General features: G+C 50.3%; 1 protein-coding gene across 1 annotated transcript; it reads left to right on the top strand.

Annotated features, from left to right (window-relative positions):
• Positions 1-10,539: 10,539 nt before the first annotated feature.
• RILPL2 (Rab interacting lysosomal protein like 2) lies at positions 10,540-26,840 on the top strand (the record flags this gene model as incomplete). Its single annotated transcript, XM_084253247.1, has 4 exons — positions 10,540-10,863; positions 18,189-18,340; positions 20,315-20,428; positions 26,752-26,840. The coding sequence occupies 4 exons, from the start codon at positions 10,540-10,542 to the stop codon at positions 26,780-26,782; spliced, it is 621 nt and encodes a 206-aa protein (XP_084109373.1). The 3' UTR covers positions 26,783-26,840.
• Positions 26,841-27,655: the final 815 nt, after the last annotated feature.

Here is a 27,655-nt window from a genome sequence, read left to right on the forward strand (position 1 = left end):
TATACAAGAAACTAGGCTACGGGTCAGAGGCGCAGGAGGGTGAGAGGATTCACCAGAGACAGAGCAAGGAGCAGAACAGGCAGACGGACCAAAGACACTGCTGAGGGGAGCAGCGGGCAAGGCAGGAAAGGTCTGCTGCGCCATATGGGTTTCTCCCTGGCTGGCTGGGAATCAAACCCACACTGCAGAGGCTGCGGACAGATTCACAGTACAGCGCTCAACCCGCTGCGCCACCAGGCAGGCCCAGTGCCTGAAATTTCTTAAAGAAGGGCTGAAACCAACTGAAAATAAAACCTACCGATGGTGATGATGATGATGATGATGTCAAAGAGACAGCCAGCTGAAGGCTCCTAGTGGCTCAAGTAGAACAATTTGAGTGACAAAATAATGTTATAATCTAATGAAATAAAAATAAATATCCATGAGACTATACTGATATAAATAAATGAGTGAATGAATAAATAAATAATTCTCCCATGCAGAATTCCAAATAAACTCAAGAAGGTGTAGCCTAAGCCCCCATCCTGTAAGTCTGGGCTGGAAATAGTGACTTCCTTGCAAAGATGACAGTATGGAAAGGGGGAGGGAATAACCTTGCAGTGAAAAAACCTGAAAAACTATCGTGGTAGGTGATCATGGTCAACATATCTTGATAAGTCATATGGGTATTATGTACCTTTGTCATGACTAGACTATGTGACCTTCATCCCCAAAGCCCATCAACCCGGTCTCATCATGAGAAAAACATCAGACAAATCCTAAAGAACATGCTACAGAATTCTGGAACAATACTCCTTAAAACTGTCAACATCTTGGGGCCTCCCTGGTGGCGCAAGGGGTTGGGTCTCAGCACTATGAGACTATCGGTGGCCACTGCAGCGAGAGCTCAATCTGCAGCCAGGGAGCTGACCCACATGGCGCAGCAGACCTCTCCTGTCTTGCCTACTGCTCCCCTCAGCAGTGTAATTTCAGTAGATCCACCTGTTCTGCTCCCCACTCTGTCTCTGGTGAATCCTCTCATCCCCGCACCTAGTCTACACCCCAGCTCTTGTAGGCAAAAATAAATAAATCTTTTAAAAAAAATTGTCAACATCTTGAAAAACAAGGAAAATCAGAAACTATCATCCCCAAGAAGAATGGCAGGAGAATTGGCAACACAATTGTAATGTATGGTGGGTGGAGTCTTGTAACAGAAAAAGGACATGAGGAAAAAACTGAATCTGAATGAATCTCAAAACAGCAAAAATAGATCTGCAGAGCTACATGGCAGTAACAAAACAGGAGGGAGACAAATTGTTTCAGAGACATCTTGAAATGGGACAAAGGACGCGCACTAGGCCAAATCCCCAGGGAGACTGTGGTTGCACAACAGGTTATCCTCATTCCTGCATTTTCTCAACAAGTTCTTCCTTGTATTTGCCTTTCTCTTTTCCTACTTGTCGAGATTTGGCTTCTACATTCAAGAATTTTTTACGTCTTTGTCCAGCTTTAGGCTGTGATAACCACCTTGCCCACATAGACAGTTGTACCTTAGCTGAAGTAGAGACTTTCATGTATTGATTTGGTTCATTGTAACAAATGTACAAACTACTGTATGATGTTAATAACAGGAAAAGCTGGGTGTGTATTACATTCCCAGTGTTTGTACTATCTTCCCAATTTTCCATAAATCTAAAACATGTTTTAAAATTACAATTCTACTTTAAAAATATGAGTATGTTTAGAAATAAAAACAAAGAAACTACTGCTACATTCATTAACGTGACTGAATCTGTCAGATATAATAATCAACCAAGGAGATGGACTCAAGGTTAGGGAAGAGCATGAGGGGAACCTTCTAGGTGCTAGAAACATTTTTTTTTTTTTGAAGATTTATTTATACAAGAACAGAGGTACAGGCCAGATGTGTGGGATGGTGAGAGGATTCACCAGAGACAGAGCGGGGAACAGAACAGGCAGACTGACGAAATGCCCCGCTCAGGGAAGCAGCTGGCGAGACAGGAGAGGTCTGCCGCGCCTTGTGGGTTTCTCCACGGTGGCTGGCTGGGATTGAACCTGCGCTGCAGAGACTGTGGACAGCTTCACAGTGCGGTGCTCAACCACCTGCATCACCAGGGAGGCCGCCCCCACTTTTATTTTTTTAAAGATTTTATTTATACAAGACCTGGGGTATAGGCCAGAGGCACTGGAGGGTGAGAGAACTCACCAGAGACAGAGCGGGGAACAAAACAGGCAGACAGACCGAAGACACTGCTGAGAGGAGTAGTGGGCAAGACAGGAGAGGTCTGCTGCACCATGTGGGTATGTCCCTGGCCTGCTGCACTGCGTAGGCTGGGGACAGCTTGGCTGTGCTCAACGGGCTGTGCCACTGGGGAGGCCCTCTAGAAACATCTTGTATCTTTATCTCAGTGGTGCTTACAGAGTTAATGTATTTGGATTTCTGTTGTTGTTGTTTTTTAAGATATGTTTATTTATATAAGCACTGGGTACAGTCAGGAGCGCGGGAGGGTGAGAATTCACCAGAGCCAGAGCAGGGAGCAGAACAGGCAGAATGACATAATACACTGCTGAGGGGAGTAGCGGGCACGGCAGGAGAGGTCTGCGCACCATGTGGGACTCTCGCGGGCGGCCGGGGATCAAACCGGCGCTGCAGAGGCTGTGAGCAGCTTCACAGCCCAGCGATCAACCACTGCGCCCCCCAGGGAGGCCCAATGTATTTGTTAAAAAAAAAATGAAGATGTACATGTAAAGTTTGTCACGTTAAGTTATGAGGCTGTTATACCTCAATAAAAATATGTGTGTGTGAAAATATATACACACATCAATAATGTCTAGAATGCACCAGTATTATCCATATGGTAACCTCTAGCCACTGTGGCTATATAAATTTCAATTGAATTTAAAAAAATATGCTCAATAGCCACATGTGGTAGCTCGTAGTGGCCATATTCACTCAGTTACAGAACTGCTGACTGAAGCAATTGTCACTGCAAAGTGAATTCAACATTTAGTAAAGAGGTCGATGAGAGCCGCACTGAGGACCTGGACCTTGGAGACAGTCATCAGATTTCTCTGAGTGACCCCCCTGCCTTGGACCCTGGAGTTTTAGCCTTAGTTTACATAGGTGAGTTACACACAGAGAATACATATTTGTTCTTTAACAAAGAAAAAGCCATTTAATTTCTAACATTTCCTGTTCACTAAAGGAGGTCGGTTTCTAAATATTCTTTGTTAATGATAAAGAAGTACTACTGGTGGGCCTCCCTGGTGGCGCAGCGGTTGAGCGCTGGGTTGCGAAGCTGCCCGCGCCCGAGGAGCCGGTTCGATCCCCGGCTGCTCCCCGGCCACCGGAGGAGGGTCCCACATGGCGCGCAGACCTCTCCTGCCGCCCGCTGCTCCCCTCAGCAGTGTACTTCGGTCCTTCTGCCTGCTCTGCTCCCCGCTCTGGCTCTGGTGAATTCTCTCACCCTCCCGTGCTTCTGACTACCCAGTGCATGTATAAACAAACAAACAAACAAATAAAAATAAATAAATAAAAGCATGCCTCTATTTAAAAAAAAAAAAAAAAGAAGTACTACTGTTAACTTGAAAGGGATCCCTTCAACTTACATGTAAGTCGTAATTATCTGTGTATGGAAAGGTGACTTGGAGCTCTTACCCCAGAGAGTTCCTTGATAGATGTAAGGGTACAGTCAGGCTATTATCTAAAGCTCTTTCTTCCAGCAACTTGTATACATAATGGGGGTGAGGAGGGGGGAGGGCAGGGGCTGGGCATGTGGCCTGCTCCAGGTATTTACTGCTTGTTGCCACTGGACATCTCCTCTGCAAACAGAAACTTCTGTTTAGCTACCTCTGAAACAGCCCTGACAAGATAGTCAGGGTGGAGAAGACATTTCTAGGAGTATGTAAAAAGTTCTGTCAGTGCTTTTCTAAAACAGTACTGTTGCACAGAAATAGAATGTTAGCCACATACATCATTTTAAGTTTTATAGTAATCACAGGAAAGTAAAAAGAAACTTAGGAAGTTCATTTATTTTTATTTTATATATTTTTACATCATTTTTCATTTTTGTACAATGTATGCTTTTTTTTTTTTAAAGATTTATTTATTTATTTATTTATTTATTTATACAGGCACTGGGTACAGTCAGAAGCACGGGAGGGTGAGAGAATTCACCAGAGACAGTGCAGGGAACAGAACAGGCAGAGTGACGAAATACACTGCTGGGGGGAGCAGCGGGCAGCAGGAGAGGTCTGTCATGCCATGTGGGACCCTTGCCAGAGGCCGGGGATCGAACCGGTGCTGCAGAGGCTGCGGGCAGCTTCGCAGCCCAGCGCTCAACCGCTGCGCCACCAGGGGAGGCCCACAATGTATGCATTTTCATCTTGGTTACCATCCCGGTGAAATTCCCATCCCCCTTGTTGTTGTTTTTTTTTTTTTAAAGAGGCATGTATTTTTATTTATTTATTTGTTTGTTTGTTTGTACATGCACTGGGTACAGTCAGAAGCGCGGGAGGGTGAGAGAATTCACCAGAGCCAGAGCGGGGAGCAGAGCAGGCAGAAGGACCGGAGTACACCGCTGAGGGGAGCAGCGGGCGGCAGGAGAGGTCTGCGCGCCATGTGGGACCCTCCTCCGGTGCCGGGGAGCAGGCGGGGATCGAACCAGCACTGCAGAGGCTGCAGGCAGCTTTGCAACCCAGCGCTCAACCGCTGCGCCACCCAGGAGGCGCCCACTTGTTTTGATCCTGCTCCCTTCTCTCACACACACACACACCCCCCACCACACCCCACCCCACCCCACCCCACCCCACCCCACCCCACCCCACCCCACCCCACCCCGTAGTGTGTCTCTGGTTTATAGTTGCCTGTTGATTTTGATTTTTACTTTATTATAATTAGTCTTTTTCCTGATCCTTTATTTAGGTTTTCTAAATTCCTGCTATGAGTGAGACCATCCAGTATTTTTCTTTTTCTTTCTGGCTTAAGGAAGTAGTCAGTTGAAACATCATTTGAAACATCATTAGTGATATCATTTACAACTTCTTTTTGGGAATCCAGCATGCCCTTTATGCTTACAACTCATTTCAGTTAGGACTCACCACATTTCAAGCACTTGGTATCACGTGCTAGTGTCTACCCTGACGGTGCACACCTACAGGTTACATCAAACTTGCTCCTGGGGAAAACTTCCTCAACAGGTTCTTGGAAAACTGCGACTTTAAGTGAAACTTATATAAAAAGAAAGCAGGTCCTTGAGTAACATGGTTTTCATCACTGGCTACGAAATGATGTTCAACCTCCTGCTGTATCTGCTTACATAATGTTTAAAAATTTTGCATATATTTCAGTTTCCCATTGGTTGGGTACTCCTATCAGCAGAGGGTCAGACTAAGCTGGGAGTGCAAGAGAGTTAGTGGAGGTGACCCCCAAGAGTCAGAAAGAAAGAGGAAGCAGGATTGGACAGAGCAGAGTTGGTGTTAAGAGTCTGGACAGCAGATTGGACTTGAGCAACCCACTAAGTAGCTCCTGCGCAAAGACTGCCCTTTAGAGCTGACTGACATTGGACAGAAATGCACTGCCTCAGCATCCTCACTGTGTCCCATTGTCCTCCAGGGGCTCCTGGGAATCTGAGTGTGGCAGAGTCCGAGGTGCTGCAGTGGGAAGCTGTTGGTGAAAAGCACTCCTGGCCCCTGGCCACCCAGTTTTCCTTTTTATTGTTAATTGTGGTATAATTTACAATGTTCTGCAGCCAATCTCTAGAACTTTCTCCGTGCAAAACTGAAACTAAACCAATGCAAACACTCCCCTTTCCCCCTCCTCCCAGCCCCTGGTCCCCACCATTCTATGTTGTCTCTATGAGATTACCTACTCTGGGGACCTCAAATAAGTGGATTCCTACACTGTGTCACCTTTTGTGTCCAACTTATTTCATTGAGCATAATGTTCTCAAGGTCTGTACACGTTGTATCATGTGTCAAAATTGCTTTCCTCTTAAAGGCTGAATAATATTCCACTGTGTAGATACCACATCCTGTTTGTCACGCCATCTGTTGATGAACACTTGGGTTGTTTCCAACCCTTGGTTATTGTGTATAAGGCTTCTGTGACCATAGGTATACAGACCTGTCTTCCAGATTCTGCTTTCAACTTTTCGGGATGTATACCCATAAGTGTCATTGCTCCATCTCATGATGGTTCTGTTTTTAATTTTTCTGGGAACTGCCATGCTGTTCTCTACGACAGCAGCACCATTTTACATTCCCACCAACAATGCATGGGTTCCAATTTCTCCACATCCTGGTAAACACTTATTTTTGGTTTTATATTTGTTTTCCTAATAGCCAGCTGAATGGATGCCAGGACATATCTCCCTGTGGGTTTGATTTGTCTTTCTCTAATCGTGATGTCATTGGCTGCCTGAGGGGTCATTTGAAAGGCAGCTCTGGCTGCCACAGCTATCTAACTAAAAATTAATGACAAAATACTGTACCCACCAAGCATATCTGGAAGGTGTAATGAGCTATCCTGCTGGAGATTGCTGCCGAGGTTTCATACCGATAGAATCTTTTTTTTTAATATAATAATATAATTTATTTATTTATTATTTTTTAAATAATTTTATTTTGATATTCCCCATACAATTGCAATCCCCCCATTCCGACCCCAATCCCTCCCCTCCCATCCCCCACCCCCCAAAAAGTGTCTCTGGTTCATAGTTTTTTGTTGATTTTCATACCGATAGAATCTTAAAGCAAACATTCAGCATTCCCTGTGGGTCCTGGACTAAACTCATTTCCCTCTCAACAACTGCACAAGGAGTGTGTGGTCACATTCCTCGGCAGAGCAAGAGCTGCCTGGATGGAGTGGGGCGGGGGCGGGTGGAGGATGTCAGTCCCTTTGTCATAATCTCTTTTAATGCCACCCTCTCTCTCCACCCTGAATAAACCTCCGACCTGAGTTAAAAACAGACTCAAAACAAGTACTTTGGGCACTGCCCTTCCTGCAACCCATTTCTTTTCCAAAGAACTTCAGCTTTTAGAGATGAAGTCACCCATCCACGATGGCAGACATTTATGCCAAACTGGGAAATCTCTAAAACCCTTGCGATTTCCGTGCATGGCTGAAGGACAACAAGACCTGAAGATAATTTCAAGAGCAGGAGGGGATGTCAGTGTTGCCACAGATATTCAGAAAAGGGTAAGCCCTGTTCTGTTTAATGTACCAAAATAGGCCCACCAGATAGTTGCTAGTGGAACTTTCCTGTGGGTAGATAATAGCCCCCAAGCATTTACAGTTCCATTTTCATGAAGCGTGACCCACCTACTTTGGTTTCCCATTTCGTTTTTCCCTTTGCTTAGCGAGGAGTAAGGCACCTTAATTTGTGCCCCCTTTTGGGGGTGGGGGAGGGCCCTGCTGCATACTGCAGCCTGCCTGTATTAAATCTCAGGGGAAGTATGTTTTTCAAAATTTTAAATCTTCGTACAATGACGTTGTTGGGATTTTGTTTAAAAAGCGTTGTAGACAGGGCCTCCCCGGTGGCGCAGGCGGTTGAGCACAGCACTATGAAGCTGCCCGCAGCCTCTGTAGCGCGGGTTCAATCCCCACCAGCCGGCAAGAATCCCACATGGTGTGGCAGACTTCTGTCTCGCCTGCTGGTCCCCTCAGCAGTGTGTTTCAGTCAGTCTGCCTGTTCTGTTCCCCGCTCTGTCTCTGGTGAATCCTCTCACCCTCCCCCGCATCTGGCCTGTACCCCAGTTCTTGTATGCATAAATAAATCTTTAAAAAAAAAAAGTGTTGTAGACATATCCTATGTGTATTACTGGTCCACCTTTATATTCCAAATAATTATATGAACTTGGGGAAAGTATTTCTTATACTTCATATTTTGGCAATAAAAGTAGTTTATTATATTAACAATAAATAAGAACAATAGCTGACATCAATTGAGCACTTACTTGTGCAGACACTGTTCTATGAATTAGATCCTGATTTTAGCCCCATTATGCAGCTGGGAAAACCAAGTCCCTGACTAAGAGGTCATTTACTTGCCGGACATCGCAGCTGCTGACAAGTGACAAAGCTGGTCAAGATAGGAACAAGTGTGATCTGGCTTGAGGCCTCATTCTTTTGAACACTGCTGTTACTGTTTTTCAAACTTGAATGTGAGTCAGAATTTCCTGGAGGGCTTGTTAAGATACAGATCGTTGGGGTCCACCCCCAAAGTTTCTGGTTCAATGGGTCAAGATTTTGCATTTCTAAACTATTTCCAGATACTGAGGTGGCGTGGGCAGCACACCCAAGAACCTGTGCTGTAATGCATGTTTTCAGAATTTCTCAGCAGACTGGGAAGAGTCATGACTGCCTCTGTCCACAGACTGAAGTGTGTGAGGGATCTCAGTTAAAACCGTCAGCACTTTATGATAATAGCCAACATCCTTTGATGCTTTTAATGTGCTAGATGCTGTTCCTGCACTATTGCCTCAAATCCTCACTCGAGTCTTGGGAACTGCTTTTATTTTTCCCAGTTTTCAAAGAAGAGGTGGGGATTTGGGGAGACTGGAGGACCTGATCAAATCGGTACCATTAGGGAGCAATTGTGAGTTTCAAGTCAAAGAGCACTTAACTCCATTGCAGCCCGGTTGACTGTGTGACGTTATGGATTTTGCACATATTAATGCTCGATAAGCAGATGAAGAAAAGATTCTTTATTGTTTCGTGCCTCCCTGGTGGCGCAGGCGGTTGGGCAAGCATTGTGAAGCTGTCCGCAGCCTGCAGTGTGGGTTCAATCCCCCACTGGCCATGGAGATACCAATATGGCACGGCAGACCTCTCCTGTCTAGCCCGCTGCTCCCCTCAGCAGTGTACTTCAGTCCATCTGCCTGTTCTGTTCCCCACTCTGTCTCTGGTGAATCCTTTTGCGCCGGCCCCCCCCCACAACTCTGGCCTGTACCCCAGCTCTTGTATGCATAAATAATAAAAAAAAGATTCTTCATTGTATTATATATTTACATGTAAATATATGAAAATATTAAATACGTACATATCAAAAGCATCGCTACTCAATAGAAGAATTGTTGGCATTTTTTTGTAAAGATATATTTAGGGCCTCCCTGGTGGCGCAGCAGGTTGAACACAGTGCTGTGAAGCTGTCCAAAGCCTCTGCAGCGCCGGTTCAATTCCTGGCTGGCCAGGGAGATGCTTGTATAAGTAAATAAATAAAGATCTATATTATATATATATATAAATATATAAGTAAATAAAGATGTATCTATCTATATAAGCAGTGGGGTGCAGGACAGAGATGCGGGAGGGTGAGAATTCACCAGAGATAGAGCGGGAAGCAGAACAGGCAGATGACCGAAAACACTGCTGAGGGGAGCAGCGGGTGAGACAGAAGAGGTCTGCCACGCCATGTGGGTGTCTTCCTTTTGATGACATTGTTTTAGTCCTTTAGGGCTCTCTGTTTTAGGCCTTCATTGCAATTTATGGGCAAGTAATACTCCATCATGTGGATAGACAACATTTTGTTGGTTTTTCCTTCATCTCTCTGTTGTGTCTAAGGGTGTTGGAGCACCGCAGCCTCGCCCAGGATCCTGGCTTTGAATATTCGCACATTGTGCCCTTTGAAACCGGTGTGTGTTCTGATTGCTTTGCTTTCGGTTTGTTTTATTCCCGTTCACTCTCCATCGGGCCCAGAGCCTCACTGCGGGTACATCTGCCACCAAGGGAGTTGCCAGGATAATTATTCCTGGGACAGACCGGCCCCGTGGCCGTTTTCTCCGTCTGTCACAGACCTCTCTCACCAACCCTGAAGTAGCGCGCGCGGTGCAGTCGTGCACGCCACGAACAGTCCCCCCGACACCGCGGACTTTCAGAGCAGTGGTTTTTGTCGGTTTCTTCCTCCTGCACCCCGCTCGGCGCGAGGAGCCCGGGGGCGCGCTGGGAGGGGCATGAACGCCCGCGACGGCGGAGGCTTCCTCGGCGCTCGGCCCGGGCGTGACCTCCCGCGCACCCCGCGGCCTTCCCCGCACCCCGCGCGCGGCCCAGCGCCGCGGCCCCGGCCCCGCTCTCCGTCCCGCCGCGGGCTCGGACACGCCCGGGCGGCCCCGCGCGCCCCCCGCGCGCCAGTCCTGGGCGGCCGGGCCGAGTGGGGCGCGCCCTCGTGGGGCGCCTCCGCCGGCCCCGCCGGGTCTCCGGGCAACGCGGGCGCCGTCGCCAGGGGCGGGGCCGGGGCGCCCCCCCCCACGGCCGCGGCTCCCGGGCGGCGGGCGCCGACCCCCAACCCGGCTCCCGGCCCCTCCGCTCCCCGCCCCGCATCCTGGCGCCCGCTTTCCGGCTCGGGCGCCGAGCGGAGGGCGCACCCCGGCCCCGGCCCGAGAGCCGCCGGGCGCGCCTCCCGCCCCCCAGACCCGCCCCCGGCCCGCCCTCGGCGCGCTGGTTGGGCGCCCCCGGGCCCTCCCGCCGGCGGAAAGTTCTGGCGCCGGGGGAAGTTGCGCTTTCGCAGGCTCGGAAGGCGCTGCCCGGCCGGGCCCCGCGCCATGGAGGAGCCCCCTCCGCGAGGGGAGGGGGGGGAAGAGGGGGGGGCCGGGGACGCGCCGGAGGGCGCGCTGGGCAAGAGCCCCTCGCAGCTGACCGCCGAGGACGTGTACGACATCTCCTCCGCCATGGGCCGCGAGCTCCTGGCCCTGGGCAGCGACCCCCGCGTGACGCAGCTGCAGTTCAAGATCGTGCGCGTCCTGGAGATGCTGGAGGCGCTGGTGAGCGAGGGCGGCCTGGCGGCCGAGGAGCTGCGGCTGGAGCGCGACAACCTCCGGAAGGAGGTGCAGCTGCTGCGGGCGCAGGGCCCGGCGGCCGGCGGGCTGGTGAGTGCGGGGGGGAGGTGGGCGCCGCGGCGCCCGCCCGCAGGACGCCCCCCTCGTCCGCGCCGGGGCCGGGGTGCCCTGTCCTCAGGCCAGAGCCGCCGGCGGTGAGCGCAGACCAGGAGCCGGCCCTGGGCCGAGTCTGTTCCGCTGCCAGCACGTTTCACCATGACCTAGAGCAGCGGTGTGCAAGCCTCGGTGTGCACCAGACTCCCCTGGAGCGTTCATTAAAACACCGCTTGCTGGGTTTGAGCCCCAGTTTCTAATTAAGTCTGAAGCGAGACCCGAAAATCTGCATTTCTAACAAGTGCCTGGGTGAGGTTGATGACATGGACGAGGCGTCACCGTTGGGGAATCTTTGACCTAGAGTAGGAAATATCTTTTAAGTAAAGAAAAATGAGTGCTTATGACACCCCCCCACACACACACACACACAATCCTACAGCCGTTTTTGTAGCTGGTTTATTCATAATTGTGCCAACTGGAAACAACCCGAATGCAACAGTGGAATGGATTTTTTAATTGTGGCATATCCCTGTACCGGAATACTACACAACAATGAAAAATGTGCATATATATGTATGTGTGTGTGTGGATGAATCTCATAGATGTTGCATTGAGAGAAAGAAGCCAGGGCCTCTCCGGGGGTGCAGCGGTTGAGCGCTGGGTTGCCAAGCTGCCCGCGGCCTCTGCAGCGCCGCCTCGATCCGGAGGGTCCCACATGGCGCGCGGACCTCTCCTGGCGCCCGCTGCTCCCCTCAGCAGTGTCCTTCGGCCCTTCTGCCTGCTCTGCTCCCCGCTCTGGCTCTGGTGAATTCTCTCACCCTCCCGCGCTTCTGACTGTACCCAGTGCTTGTATAAATAAATAAATAAATAAATCGTAAAAAAAAAAAAAGAGAGAGAGAGAGAGAAAGAAGCCAGGTACAAAAACGAGCCTACTGTCTACTTATATGAAATTCAAGAGCAAGCAAGTTAATCTTATTAATCATCAACCTGAAGGTAGAGTGATCGGGAGCAAGAGGAAAATTTACAGGGAGTTAGAAATATTCCAAATTTTAACATGGGTGTTTACAGGTGTTAAAAATCATCAAGCCATAAATTCAAGATGAGTGCATCTTACAATATGTTACGCATCCAATTTTACAAAATTACGTTTTCCAAAATAACATATTGGTGAAACAAAAGTTTGAGGTAACAGTGCCCTAACCCACCCTTACGAACATGATGCATAGCTCTCCTTTCCTAATCTGTATTTTTGTGAGTTTTAAATTCTTGTTGCAACTCTAAACTGTGCAATTCAGTAGTACATCTCTAGTGCAGTTAGGAAAAAAGGTCTTCTATGGGGACTATCATCTAATACATTATTAACATACCCATTTTACAGAAATGGAGGCGTAGCACAATTAGTTAATTTGCCTGAGGACTTAGAGCAAGTAAGAGGTAGAGTTGGAATTTGAACCCAGAGCTGCCATATTTTTTTTTTTTAAGATTTATTTATTTTATGCATACAAGAACTAGGGCATAGGTGAGGGGTACAGGGAAGTAAGAGGATTCACCAGAGACAGAGTGGGGAGCAGAACAGCCAGATCGACTGAAATCCACTATTGAGGGAAGCAGCAGGCGAGATAGGAGAGGTCTGCTGCGCCGTGTGGATCAGCTCCCTGGCCAAGGATCGAACTTGTGCTGCAGTGGCTGGCGATAGCTTCATAGTGCTGAGACTTAACCCCTCGTGCCACCAGGGAGGGACCCAGAGCCTCCATATTAAAATGCAGGCATCTGAGCTTCTCTGCTGTACTAACAGTTGATGAGTGACTACACTGTGCTGGACTCTGGAACAATGGAGGCAAATTAGGGAAGGCCCCTTCGCATCTAGTGGGAAGGGTCAAGTGCCCACACCCCCAGAATTTGTGTGTAAGATCACAAACTGGGCTGTGCCAGGAAAGCGTAATGGTGAAGCAGCAGTGACATTCTCAGCGAAGAAGTTCTCAGGGCAGACATTCCCAGGGGCATTTCCAGTGACTCCCCTGGTGCACTGTTACTTCAGCCAGTCAGTGGTCCCTGTGGCTGTCTGATTTGTAGCTAGCGTTCTTGACGGTCCATTTGATGAGATGGCTGACTGTCCCGATAAGTAGCCTGGCTTTTGCCATTCCAGAGCAGTGAAGTGAGTTGCCCAGGATGGCCCCGCCCACATCAGTGTCCTATCCCTGTCCCCCTAGCCCAACTCCAGGCCCAAGGACATGGAGGAAGCTCCCCCACAACATGAACAGTGTGGTCTGCACTGGGGCTGGTGATTTCCTGTGTGAGGGCAGTGGACATGTTTCATCACCAAAGATGAGATGACACATTTTCCTCCCAAGCCATGGGCTTAAGAACAGGGTGGGGAGGGCCTCCCTGGTGGTGCAAGGGATTAAGACACAACCTATGAAGCTGTCCACAGCCTCTGTACCACGAGTTTGATCCCCAGGCCAGCTGGGGAGCAACCCACATAGCGCAGCAGACCTCTCCTGACTCGCCCGCCGCTCCCCTCAGCGGTGTACTTTGGTCAGCCTGCCTGTTCTGCTCCCCACTCTGTCTCTGGTGAATCCTCTCACCCCCCACACCTCTGGCCTGTACCCCAGCTCTTGCATGCATAGATAAATAAATCTTAAAAAAAAAAAAAAAAAAACAGGGTGGGGAAAGGGCAGAGAGAGAGACTAAGGCTGAGTGCCACTGGCTAGTTTGCAAAAATATGCTTTATTCTTTTTCTATTATTTTAAGATGTATTTATTTATGCATACCAGAATTGGGCTATAGGCCAGAAATGTAGGCAGTGAGAGGATCCACCAGAGACAGAGCGGGGAGCAGAACAGGTGAATTAACTGAAATACACTGCTGAGGGGAGCAGCGGGCGAGACAGGAGAGGTCTGCTGCGCCTTTGGTAGCTCCCTGGCCAGAGGTTGAGTGCTGCAGAGGCTTGGGACAGCTTCACAGTGCTGCATCTTAACCCTGCCGCCAGGGAGGCCTCTAGTATTTTTTTTTTTTTTGAAGATTTATTTATTTATTATTTATACAAGCACTGGGTACAGTCAGAAGCACGGGAGGGTGAGAGAATCCACCAGAGCCGGAGCGGGGAGCAGAGCAGGCAGAAGGACGAAGCACACTGCTGAGGGGAGCAGCGGGCGGCAGGAGGGGTCTGCGCGCCATGCGGGACCCTCCTCCCATGGCCGGGAGCAGCCGGGGATCGAACCGGCGTTGCAGAGGCTGCGGGCAGCTTCACAACCCAGCGCTCAACCGCTGCGCCACCGGGGAGGCCCTCTATTATTTTTGATTGCGTAAAGTGCGTATACAATGTATCACCTTAACCTTGGGGAAGGTTCGCAGTGGGGCATGAAGTGCACTCGCCCTGGATCAGCCAGCATCTCTGTCCTCTCCAGAACTCTTTCCCCTTGAAAAACTGAGATTGTGTCCACTAAACACCAGCTGGGCGTCTCCTTCCCCTGCGGACTCTGGGAACTGCTCTTCTGCTCACTAGCTCTGCGCATTCGCCTCTTGTACGACCTTCACAAAAGTAGAGCAGGATCATGTTTCCCCTTTAGTCGCTGGCTTCTTTCATTGCACGCGATGTCCGCAAGGTGCAGCCATGTCGAGGCATGAAACTGAATTTCCTTCCTTTTCAAGGCTGACTACTGCTCCACGGCGCCGCGCTCCTGCACCGCCTGGAGGGGGCCAGGCCCGGCTCGCCCCGCCGCCTTCTGCGCTGGGCCCCTGTGGAGGCTGCTGCTGTGAGCGCCGCGTGAAGTGCCTCTGCGGGGCCGCTTGCAGCCCTTGCGGGTGTCGGGCACCCAGAAGTGGACCTGCTGGATACCCTCATTCTGTTGTTAATTTTTAAGGTTTTGCCATGAGGTTTTCCGTAGCGACTGCCCCGGTCCACATCCCCGCCAGCAGGACACCAGGGGTTCCCATTTTCCCACATCTTCACTCACATTTTTTATTTTGTTTTGTTTGTTTGTTTACTGTTGCCTAATAGATAGGATGGCTTCTTTCTTTTTGAAAATTTCAAGTTCCAAATTCAACAAGTACAAAAGTGTTTGCTTTGAAAAATCTCCCTCCCTATTTCTTTCTACCCCAGTCACCCACTTCCCCTCTCTGGGGAAAAAAAAAAAAAAATTTGTTTTTAAAGATTTGCTTATTTATCAAGAGCTGGGGTGTAGGCCGGAGGTAGGGGGGTTGAGAGGATTCACCAGAGACAGAGTGGGGAGCAGAACAGGCAGGTCTACTGAAACACACTGCTGAGGGGAGCAGCGGGGAGACAGGAGAGGGCTGCTGCGCGCCGAGACTGTACTAACAGCCACATGTAGGTTTGAAACTTTTTCAAACTAGAGTTAAAGGAAGCGTATTTGCAGTGGCTGTGGGTTGCTTCGTAGTGCTGAGAATTAACCCCTTGTGCCACCAGGGAGACCCTCTGGAAAAAATTTAAATGACCAGTTTCTTATGTATCCTTCCAGAGACACTTTATGCCAACACAAGCTGACAGAAGCATGTTTCCATTTTTCATTCAAATGGTATTAATCATATATACCCTTTCCTAGTTTTCTTACTATATTATGAAAGTTGTACCAAATTAGAATATAAAGAGGCTCCTCATCTTTTAATGTCTTATGAAAACTTGTGTTGTGCAATATTATCAATTGTCCAAGCTGGGACTTCTAAACTTGGAATTTATGAGCCCCTCGTACTGCCCCCTCCCGCCCTAAGAGGTCTGTGAATATTTTTATTTTCACCAAACTCCAAGTGAACTGTATTATAACCTTCTTCATTCATGAACATTGGCAACCAACCGCAGCATAATGAGCTGTGTCTTGAGAGTCACCGGTGGAAACCACAGGTAGTTTGTAGCTCATCACCATGCAGTACGCATCTCACAACTTTGTTTTTGTTTAGTGTTTTACTCCACCTGTGGCTCGATCATCTTACTTAATAAAGGAAAAGCAGGCAGATTAATCATAAACGTGTCTTAGACGATTTGGATGAGCGTGTGTCATCGTAGTTGGTTCCTTTGTAGTCCTCTGCCCTTTTTCATTAAAAATCACTGTTCTGAGAAGGAACCCATGTGGGCTCTACCAGGCTGCCAAGAGGGTGCATGGCCCCCAAAACGGAGCTAAGACTCTGCTCAGCCAGACTCCTCTCAAAAGACGTTTGTTTTCCAATCATGTAAGCTGAGCCCCTGTTGCAGTGAGTAATCCTGACATTTGACATGTGGCCCCAGGGAGAGTCTAGAAGAATGGGCTCTGGGTGAAAGGAAAGGCACTTTGAAATGCTGATAAGAATTGCCAAATTGCACTCCAGGGAGGTTAAGGCAGCCCACTCCCTCAGCATCAGTGAAAGTGCCCTTTTCCCCACAGCCCTCACCCTCAAGCTGGCTGTGGAAAGTTACAATTCGGAGAGGAAGTGCCTGGTCACTATTACATTCTCCCTATCCTGAGCCTAGATTTAACTAGACTTCTGTTAATGAAATCTAGGTTGTTTTCAAACGTTTCCTTTAACTTTGGTTTGAAACAGTTTCAAACCTACGAAAGAGTTACAAGGTAAGTACAGTGAACACCTGTAACCCTTTCTGCCTTTCACCAGTTCAGGTGTGTGTGCCTGTGCGGTTTATCTTAGGAAATAGACACAGAAATGTGTATATATCTGTGCACAAGTATGTATTACACACACATGTATGTGTATTCACTTACTTAACTATTTGAGCAGACATTGTTAGTTGCAAGGTTGGTGAAAGAGTAGGGTCCTGTGCCCTTCCTACTTGAGTGTTTTCTCTGAAGACATACTGTTACACCATAAGTGATCACTTCAAGGGGAAGCTTCATAGGATACTATGACCTAATATTCCATCCTGATTCGAAATTTACAATAATGCCATTTGTAGCATTTTTTTGTTTCTGATACAGGAGCCAATCCAGGGCCAGCAGGACTTTAGTTAACGCATTGTTCTGGCCACACTTTAATCTGGAACAAGCACTTCCTTGTCTTTCATAACCTTGGAGCTTTTGAAGATTACCCGTCAGTGGGCTGTTTGTCCTTCTGTTTGGATTCGTTCTCATGTTTCCTCATGATTAGACACAAGCTATACGTGTTTGACGGGAATACCACTGAACTGTGCTGTGTCCTCCTCAGTGCTTGGTGTCAGGAGGCACCTGATTCAGCTTGTCATTATTGGTGAGGTTAACCTGGATCCCTTGGCTAAGGCAATGACTGCAGGGTGTCTTAAGGGAACTGTATTATAACCTGTAAAGGTGCCTCTGTCCCCTTTGCAAGTAGCCTGCGTGAAAACACCCTGTTCCCCATCAGGCTTTCACCCAAAGGTTATAGGTCCAGTCATTCATTCCTTTTGCCTGAACCAGTTAGTACTAACTGGATGATTTTTCAACTTTGTCATCCTCCACAATTAATTGGCATTCTGTTGTAAAGAGTGGAAGCTCCTTCTCATCCCCTGAACCCGCCAGAGTTCTTCAGAGAAAACGAACCAATAGGAGATATAGATATAAGAGGATTTTTATTCTAGGAGTTGGCTCATGCACACTAACGGGGCTGAGGAGTCCACCGTCTTCTGTCCTCAGGCTGGAGAGCCAGTGGTGTAATGTAGTCTGAGTCAGAAGGCCTGAGAATCAGGGGGCCAGTGGTGTAAGTCCTGGGCAGATCCTGAAGTCCGAGAACCAGGAGGGCTGATGTCCCAGTAGAAGGGAGAGGACTCCACTTACGCAGGAGACAGATTCCCCCTTCCTCTGCCTTGTTCTGGTTTGTCTCCGTGGATTGCATGAAGCCCACCCACGTTGGGCTTTTTACTCAGTTCACCAATTTAGACACTGATCTTGTCCAGAAACACCTTTACAGACTCACCCCAACACAGTGTTTCACCAGCTCTCTCGGCGTCCTTAGCCCAATGGACACAGAATTAACCATCATGTTTCCGTTCATTAATTAATTTTAGTGTTGACCGTTTAGGCATGGCTTCCTGTTACCCATTTTAATACTCAAATTGTTCTCGGTTGACCAGGAGGCGCCCCTTGCTACTGTGCATTTTGTGACGTCTCCACCCCTTCCCAGAAAGAAGTTCCAGGCTCACCGTGTACTTCCCCTGCCCCAGCCCTGGGGTCAGCCATTTCCAAGGAGCCCTGATTCTACTCTTGGAGAACGGTGCTCGGGGTGTTGCTTCTCTACCACCAGAAACACCCAGCAGGCAATATCTCATCTCATAGGATCCCTGGGAGTAAAGAAACAGCGCTTTCCTTTCTGGGGTGGACAGCCCTTCCTCAGGAGGGAAACTATACAGGGGACATCATTTCTTCCAGGAGAGCTTGGGACCAGACAAAATGGTGGTTGACCTGACAGACCCCAACCGGCCACGCTTCACTCTGCAGGAGCTGAGGGACGTGCTGCAGGAGCGCAACAAACTCAAGTCCCAGTTGCTGGTGGTGCAGGAAGAGCTTCAGTGTTACAAGAGGTGGGGCTCAGCTGCCTTGGGGGGCTCCTGCAAAGCGGAGCCAGACCCTGCTGGCAGAGACTCTTGATATGGTGCATCTCGGTCCTTATGTTCATTCACCCAGCTTACTGAAGGCCTGCTGCGTGCCAGACGCTATTCCTGGCACGGGGGTACAGCAGTGGACAAAACAGAAAAAGTCCACTCTGGGCAGCGGGGAAGACAGGCCAGCAGGGAAGACAGGCCAGCGGATACACAGGGTAGTGGTGGGCACTCCCGGGCCGATGGATGTGTGGGCAGGGTAGAGGCAGGCAGAGGTGTAGATAAACAATCAGGAGAACTGGATAAATGGAAGTCTTTGTGTTTACGTTTGAAATTATTAAAAACTAAAAAGTTAAACACAATGATATGCACAGGAAAGGGATTATAGGGCCAGCTGGAGAGGGAAGCAAGCAGCAGTTGCTATAGCAAATGTGACCTTTGCTGAGTCCACACGCACCACTGTTTCCCAAAAAGTTTTCTTTCACATAGGTGTATCTTAAAACAGAGGCTCTGTCATCCAATCATTTGGGCAACACTCAGTTAAACAAAGCAGGTTTCCTCAGAAGCAAGAGGAGGTAAGAGTGAAAACACAGGGCCTGCTAATTTTCATCCAGGCTTACCGTGTGCTGTCTAGGTGTATCCCAAAGTCATTGCAGTTGGTGCTCAGAGCGAGCCCCTGAGTTAGGTAATGCCACCCCCAAGAATATCTAAAGCTCAGAGGGGTCAGGTATCTGCCAGGAAGCCCCACAGCCGGGGGTGTTAACCGTGAGACGTCGCCTCAGACAGTGGGCCTCAGAGCCTGCGCTTTTAATGATAGCGCATTTCACCGCCGAGAGGGTGGAAGGAAGGACACGCCTTCGTAGGAAGCTAAACCAAACAAGGCCTAAGTGAGTCTGTTCTTTAGATTCTTGCCTTGTAGGTCCATGAAGGGAGTAGCCGCAGTAAAGTCAAGCTAGTCCAGGAAGCTAGACCCGAAAAGGCTGAGTCCCGCGGCAGAGACTTAATAGTCTTCCTTGTGCTGAGGTCGGGTCGTGTATGTGGGGAGACCTCCCTCTCGCTGAATGAGGACTTCAGACACAGGTAGTTAGAAGCACTGCTGAGGCCGTGGGCAGCTTGGTGGGAAATGCAACGACACACTTGATTTCAGGATTTGAATTCCTGAGATAGCAGGTGCGCACTTCCCACCCGGCGTGGCAGGATTCTGTTCAGACTCTCGCTCTGTTCTGGAGAAGCCAGCAGGCGCGCCGAGGCAAGTTCGTATGGACGACAGCTTGACTTAGCGGCAGTGCGGTGGGCTGTTCCAGAGGTGGCATGACCGTACCCGCGTTCTGCGAGCTTTTCCCACTCCGCTTCCCCAGAGGTGGAGTCTGCGTCCTCCGGGCAGGTCTGGGCTGGCCCCATCCAACGCAGGCCATAGAGGTGATAGTGTCAAACTAGGCCACCAGGGAGGCCCCTAACTTTTACTTATTTATTTATTGTTTTGTCCCCCGTAGAAATACAAATTTCATGAAAGAAGGCATTTTGTTTGTTTTGTTCACTGCTCCATCTGCCCTACCCTGGCTTGGTATGGGGCTTATTAAATACCTGTAGAATGCCTGAGTGGAAGAATGTCAGGTGCCGTGTTTTATCTAAATCCCTCAGTCCTCAGAGGGAGGTGCTTTTGTTATCCTTATTCTACTGTCAAGGAAATCAAGACGTCAGTTAGAGAACTTACACATTGTCCTACCCCTGGAAGGCAGAGAAGCTTGAAGTACTAGCCAGTGCGGTTAAACAAGAGGAAAGAAATCAGGTATTAACCTAGAAGGAGGATTCTCATCTGAGGCAGAATCTCACTAACTCTAGCACTTTCAGTGTTGCTATTAATATAATAATAACTGTGAAGATCCTTCACTGTCAGCGCTGCACAGTAGGAGGTCTACAATGAAACAACGCACTTATTTACCCCCATTTCCCCAGTGGTCTGATTCCGCCAAGAGAATGCCCAGAAGGAGGAAGAAGAGAGAAGGATCTGGTTGCCAGTCCTGGCAATGCCAGCGCTAGCAAGGAGGAGAAAACCATCATCAGGAAGCTGTAAGTCCCTCGCTGCCCCTGTTGCTGCTAAGTCATTGCTAAAGTCGGGGTTGAGAGGGGGCTGGCAGATACCCGGGCCCGAGAGGCCCCGTTCCGCCCGGTGCTGCTGCAGCTGCTGTGAAAACTCCCTCCGTGCTGGTGGAATTTAGTCCCTGCCAGACTCCCGCCCCGGTAACCCGGTGACTCATCACCGCTACTCCGGGAATTGTTATTATCCCCATTTACAGGTGGAGAAATCAACACCAAGGCACGTTGGCCCAAGGTCACACAATAGGAAGCAGTGCCTTGAAACCCAGAAAGTCCAGATTCTATGCTCCACTGCTTCCCCATGACGTAATAATGCCATAGCGGCCAGGAAGGCACAGTAGTAGTAACCACCGAGCTTCAGGGGATTGACTCATCACCTCACTTACGGGCCACTTTGGGGGGCCCTGTTTCTCCCCACACTGGGGCACATGATGTGGTTGCCCTTGACTGCTGCCTGCATGTTTCACACCACTGTTAATGCTTCATTTCTGTGGCTACTGAGCCTCAAATCATAGAGGGTGGGGTACGCGTTCAAAAATTCACACTTTCTGAAATCAGATCTGGTTCTGTGCAGTCTGGCATCTGGATTATTAATGAGCTGCCCGGGCAGTTCTGATGGGGGACGCCCTGGAGTGCGCTTTGAGAGGTGCCTCCTTGGTCTGTGGATGTCAGTCCCCAGGCTGCGCCTTTCCCCCGCCCCCCGCTATAGCAGTCTGCCTGCCTGCCAGTGGCCCTGACCCATGACACTTGACAGTTTCCCTTCTCTGGGGCTCTGGAAGGGAAGCGAGAAGCCCTGTCGGGCATCCGGAAGGTCTGTGGGCGCCAGGCACTTGATGTGGGTGAGTGATGTGGGGGCCGGGGAGTGAGGGTCCCTCTGGCCAAGGGAGAACATGCTGCCAGAGCTGATTCTTAGAGAAGTCAAGAGGCCAGATTTGTTCATGGAATCAGATTTCCAAGCGCTGGCCAGTAGTTTCATCAGAAAAATGAAGCGCAGGCGATCTGAGTGACCCCCACCCCTCCCATCCCTCCCCCAGCCTCGGCCACCAGCCGCCTTCTCTGCTCTGGCTCCATTAGACTGGCAGACTGCTGCGGTGCCCTTCATTTTCTCCCTTTCCCTCGGTCATTAGTCAACAAACCCGCACTGAGTCCACACTGTGTGCCAGGCGTTGTGCTGGGCACTGGGGACGCAACGGTGACCTGTTGCATGAGCCCCGAACCCTGTTGTCTCCCTTTGCAGGAGGCATTGTCAGGGGTCTGAGATTCTGAGGCACCTTCCAGGGCAGGTTTAAGAGGGGAGACAATTTTTTCTTCATTTCTTTTTGAATGTCAGGAAGGGAGGTTTGAGTTCGTGATTCTCAGCACATGGCTCCCAGTCGTCCTTGTTAACACAGGACTCCTCTCCGCTGGCGTTTGTTCCCTTTCTCTCCCCATCACGCATTTCCACTCTACACCTCCCTGCGCCCCCACCCTGCCCCGCCGTTCTGATATTCAGTGAGTCTCAGAAGTGTATATTGGCCCTGCCTGGTGGCGCAAGGGGCTAAGCACCGCGCTATGAAGCTGTCCGCAGCCTCTGCAGCACGACTTCTATCCCCAGCTGGCCAGGGAGCAACCCACATGGCGCGGCAGACCTCTCCTGTCTCGCCCGCTGCTCCCCTCAGCAGTGGATTTCAGTCAGTCTGCCTGTTCTGTTCCCTGCTCTGCCTCTGATGAGTCCTCTCCCCCCCTCCCCACACCTCTGGCCTGTACCCCACCTCTTGTATGCATAAATAAAGAAATCTTAAAAAAAAAGTGTATATTGGCCCTCCCTGGTGGCCTAGGGGTTAAGCCTCAGGCTATCGCTGCTGCTGCCTGAGTTTGATCCGCAGTCAGGGAGTGACCCACAGGGCGCAGCAGACCTCACCTGTCTCCCGCTGCTCCCCTCAGCAGTGGATTTCAGTGGATCTGACTGTTCCAATTCCCACTTTTCCCACTGTCTTTGGTGAATCCTCTCACTCCCCGTACCTCTCGCCTGCTCCCCAGTTCTTCTATGCAAAAAAAAAAAAAATGTGTATTTGTTATAGGACAGGGAGAGGGGCAACCCCAGCCCCGCAAACCTGCCTATTCTAAATGGGTTCTGCCATCCGCCGCATCAACACAAAACATAGGAGACTTTAATGGGAAGGAACTTTAATAAAACTAGGAAACAATACAGGAAAGGCAAAGAGTCTAGTTTCTAAATGAAGCACCCAAAGTGACCCGTCCCCTCGTGGGTAAAACTCCATCCAAATGGGATCGGCCCAGAGCAAGGCCCCAAAGCCTGCCACAAGTCTGAAGCACCTTCCAGTGGGGACCCACAGAAAAGGGTCAAAAACAACCAGACAAGCCCGGAAGGAAAAGAGCAAAATCAACATCAAGATAAAAGCTGCCATTGTCACCTCCCCATGGGTCTCATCCACGTCTGTGTCACCCAGTCCACGACCAAAAGACAAGCACAGTTTCTTCACGTGTCTCTAGGCTCCATGCACCTCCTCCAGGTCTCCTGGCCCCATCCTGCTTCCTTCCTTCCTCAGTCTCTTCTGCAGCTTCTCCTCTTCCTGCTCAGCTCCACCCTTCCTTGGGTGGGGCAGAGAACCTGGAACCTCCCCCTTTCCTGGGGACCACCCTGTTACATATTGACTGGTGTGGTTGTATTTTCAATATTTAAGTGGTATTTTGTTTAACAAATCCTTTTATTTCCTAATGTGATTTGTTTCTAATCTCCCACTAAGCAGTTTTTTCCCTTTTTTTTATGAGGTGTTCATATTTTTTTCTTTTAAAAATATATATAGTGAAGATTTATTTATGTATAAAAGAACTGGGGTGTAGGACAGAGGTGCAGAGGGTGACAGGCTTCACCAGAGACAGAGTGGGGAGCTGAACAGGCAGATCTACTGAAATACACTGCTGAGGGGAGCAGCAGGGAGACAGGAGAGGTCTGCTGTGCCCTGTGGGTCAGCTCCCTAGCTGGGGATCAAATCCAGGCTGTAGTGGTGATAGTGCTGAGACTCAACCCCTAGGCCACCAGGAAGGCCCTGAAAATACATTTCAATAGCCCAACATAACCTATCCAAAATGTAACCGTTCCAACATGTGATCACTATCAAACATTACTGGGATATTTTACCTCCTATTTCTCACAGCAAGCCCTGAAAACTGGTATACAGGTTACACTTCCAGCACATTCCAGTGAGGAATAACCGGATTGCAAGTGCTGCGGCACGCTGGCATGCACAGCTGTAGCTGCTCCACACTGAGATCCTGTAGGCTTTGAGAACTGAATTCTACTAAATTTTTTGTTTTAGTTTAAAAAAAAAACTCGTGGTAACATACGTAATATTAAAACCTACCCTTTTCGCCATTTTAAGTGCACGCTCAGTGGCCTTCAGCACACTCACACGTGTGCAACCGCTGTCCTCTCTGGGACTCTTCTGTCCTCCCATTGCCACACCCCTACCCCCACCCCCTTCTACTTCCTGTCTTTGGATTTAACTCTCCCAGGTGCCTGCTGTCAGCATCAGCGCCTCCCACTGCGCTGTCCTCTGTTGCCCAGGTTCATGCAGGTAGCATGTGACAGGATTCACTTCACTTTTTTTTTTTAAACATTTATTTATTTGTTTATTTATTTTTTATTTATGCAAGAACTGGGGTACAGGCCAGATGCATGGGAGGGTGAGAGGACTTACCAGAGACAGAGCGGGGAACAGAACAGGCAGACTGACAAAATACATTGCTTGCGGGGAGCAGCGGGTGAAACAGGAGAGGTTTGCTGTGCCATGTGGCTTCCTGGCCGGGGATAGAACTTGTGCTGCAGAGGCTGTGAACAGCTTCATAGGTTGCGTCTTAACCCCTTGCACCACCAGGGAGGCCCTGGAGCGTGGTCTTTTGACGAGAAACGCAGCAACTAGTAACACATGGCCTGCAGGAACAGATTTCACTTCTTTCCCCTTCGCCTTCCCAACTCCTGCTGCTCCCTCCTAGGGAGCCTGTGGCTGCCATCCACAGAGGTCAGCCTACCCACTCCACAGAGCAGGCGAGAGCAGGCAAGAGTGGGGAGGAGCTGGCTCTGTGGGTGCAAACCCCCGTGGGTGAGTCTAAGGTGGTCACCCAGGGCAGGGAAGCCCACAGGTCAGATGAGACCACCTGGAGCCAGACCCATTCCTGCCTTCAGCAGATGTTTACTGAGGGCCACTCCGGGCCAGAGGTGGTGTTAGGCGCTGTGAACAAGCCCCTCCACTTGGGGGCTGCGTTTCAGTGTGGGCCAGAGTGAGCTGGTGAGGAAACCTGTTCCCAGGACAAGGTCACATGGCCAGGACCTCGCACCCTGTGAAGGTTGCAAGCAGGGTGCTGAGAGGGAGGTCGGTTGGGGTTACTTTATATTTGAGGGTTCCTGGAGGGCTTTGTGAGAAGGTGACACTGAAGCTGAGACCTGAAAGATGTCAAAGGCCTACGGGAAGAGCACTGCTGGCAGGGGCACAGCGGGTGGAGCGCCTGAGGCGAGAGCACCTGTAGAGCAGAGGCCATGTGGCTGGAGCAGCAAAGAGAGTAAGGGGGTAGGTGGGGGGATCATCCAGCCGCTGTGAGGGATTAGGCCATGGAGTGACATGACCACGTGTACAAACATAATGGCTGCATTATGGAGAAAGGGAGGGGAGGGAGGAGGTTTGGGGGCCAGCATGGAAGTGGGGCCAAAGGGTGTTTTTCCCAAGGAAGGTAAGAGGGTGAGTGAAAGAGCATCCAGGTGCCCCGTCTGGTTGTGGAGGGCTTCCACTGGTTGAGTATCCCACTGTAAGGAAGCTTCCAGAAGGTATCCACTACTGGTTTCTTTCTGAGGGAGTTCTTTGGGTCACTGCTTTGGCGTTTGCGCCTGATAGAGTCTGTGCACAAACTGAGCACCGCGTGGGGCCACTCCCGTGTCGGGCAGCCTGACAGAACAGCTGCCATGGATGAACGCCTTTCCGGGAAGTAGGTGATTCATCTGTCTTTTTTTAAGATTTATTTTATTTATTTATGCATACAAGAATGGGGTGTATGTACGGGGGAATGAGAGGATTCGCCAGAGACATTGGGGAGCAGAACTGGTGGATCTAAGAACTGAGGGGAGCAGCGGGGAGACAGGAGAGGTCTGCTGCTCATGTGGGTCAGCTCCGTGACTGGGGATTGAACTCAGGCTACAGTGGCTGGTGACTCTGATAGTGCTGAGGCTTAACCCCTGTGCCACCAAGGAGGCCCAAGGATTTCATCTTTATCCTGAGGAAATGGGCAGCCCCGAAAGGATTTAAACTGAGCAATGACTTGCTCGGCTCCACAGAGTGACATGGTCATCCTGGCCTCTGTGTGAGTGGGTGACGAGGAGGCTGCTGAGCCCATCTTGGAAGCTTGCACAGGGTTGGGGGGGGGGAGCGGCCATGGAGATGAGAAGAGGTGACCAGGAGCGTGTTAGGGGCATCATGACTACAAGAGAGCAGGTGGGGGTGGGTGAGAACAGCTACCAGGTTCCTGGCTTGATGACTGGGCAGGAGGTGGCGGGGGGCGGGGGGCAGCCAGGTCTAGGGGGCAGGATGGCTGAGTCATAGCTTGTGTCCTAATGGTAGTCACGGGCTCCCCCAGCCCTTGACTGGGGCAGATGCCAGCACTGCCCAAGGGTTTCTCTCAAGAGCCGGATCCCAGCTCACTTCCTGGCCTCCAGTCTTTGCTTCTTTCTCATAACTGGAAACAGCACCGCGGTTGTGCTTGGTGACCCCCAGGACATCTTTCTTCCTTTTCAGAACTCTGCCTCTGAGTGGGTAGACACCGGAAGTGCGGTGTTCCCACCTCAGGGCCTAGCCTTCACCTAAGAACTCTGCGTTTATCTTTGCTCATTGCAGATGTCTGTTTTATTCACAGCGAAGACCTGTAGGTAACAGCGAGAAACCATCTCCTCCCCTACAATAAAACCTCCTGAAATTAAAACAAAAAAGAAAAAAAGGAGGAGGAGGAGGAGTCGCGCTCCCTCTGTGGGCATAGCCGGTGGTCACGCAGGCTCTGGTCCAGGGTCTGGGTGCGGCCCCCGGCCCTTCACCGAAGCACATAGGGCTGTTTTCCACATCAGTCTCATGAGGAAGTGCAGGCGGCAAGTTGTGCCGGCAAGTTCCACCAGTTCTGCTCCCCGTCTCGCGAGTGAAGGCGGCAAGGCCCTAAAGGAGCCGATGCCACAGGGAACCCAAGAGCCGCTCACAGTTTTGCCAGGGTTTCCGCACCCCTTGCCTCACTGTTTGCTGAGCCCTCTGTCTCTCTACCAGGTTCTCTTTCCGGTCAGGGAAGCAGACATAGATGGAAGGCCATGATGGAGGCAGCCGCTCGCACCTGGAGGACAGACCCCCAGTGGACCCCACTCTCCCTTCAGCCCACGTGCACACTGCACTTGCCCACCTGTCTCCCTCCGAGCCGCGCAAGGGGGCGGGCCTTGGAACCGCAGCACTGGACGCCCCGAAGGCTTGGCCAGGCCAGGGTGAAGAAGCACCGAGAAACCAAGGTGGACGGAAGCCCAGCGGCCACCTCGGCCCCTGCTCCTCTGGCCCACCGTGGCCTGCCCCACAGTGCAGCGGAACCCACCCGCCCGCAGCCAGACTGCGGTCACCCCGCTGATGCTGTGAATATTTGGTTTTGCTGATTTTAAGTGATTTTTGTATTAAATATCTTTTATACTTTCCACAACTATTTCGCGTCGCCTCTTTGGGACATGCCCGGAGCCGCTGTGTCCGTCTGTACATATGTCTACACGTAGCGGGGCCGAGTCGGAAATCCCAGCCCTGCTCTCTCCCCCTGCCACCTTATAAAAAACAGACACATAGGTAGCCTCGCCTGGCAATAAATATTTTAATTTTTCATTTTTATGATGACAAATAGTTTTCAAGTTTATTCTTTTTCTCTTTTAAATACAAAGCTAAACCACAAACAGGTACAACCAAGACATCGTATCTCACATCTGCACACTCCCGTCGGATCCTCCTCCAACTGCTGACCACTGACCAGGCAAGTGTGGGCGGGGGGAAGACTTTCTTAGGTAGCACCGTGGTGAGGCTGGGGTGGGAGGGAAGGGGCCGGGGATGACAAGGTTGAGGACAGGCCCTCATACCTGTGTTTCCATTCACATTTACCTGGGAACGGGGGGCCAGAAGACCCTAGGATTGCAGGCTAAGAGTG

This window comes from Talpa europaea (assembly GCF_964194135.1).
Source record: "Talpa europaea genome assembly, chromosome: 14".
NCBI classification, from domain to species: Eukaryota; Metazoa; Chordata; class Mammalia; order Eulipotyphla; family Talpidae; genus Talpa; species Talpa europaea.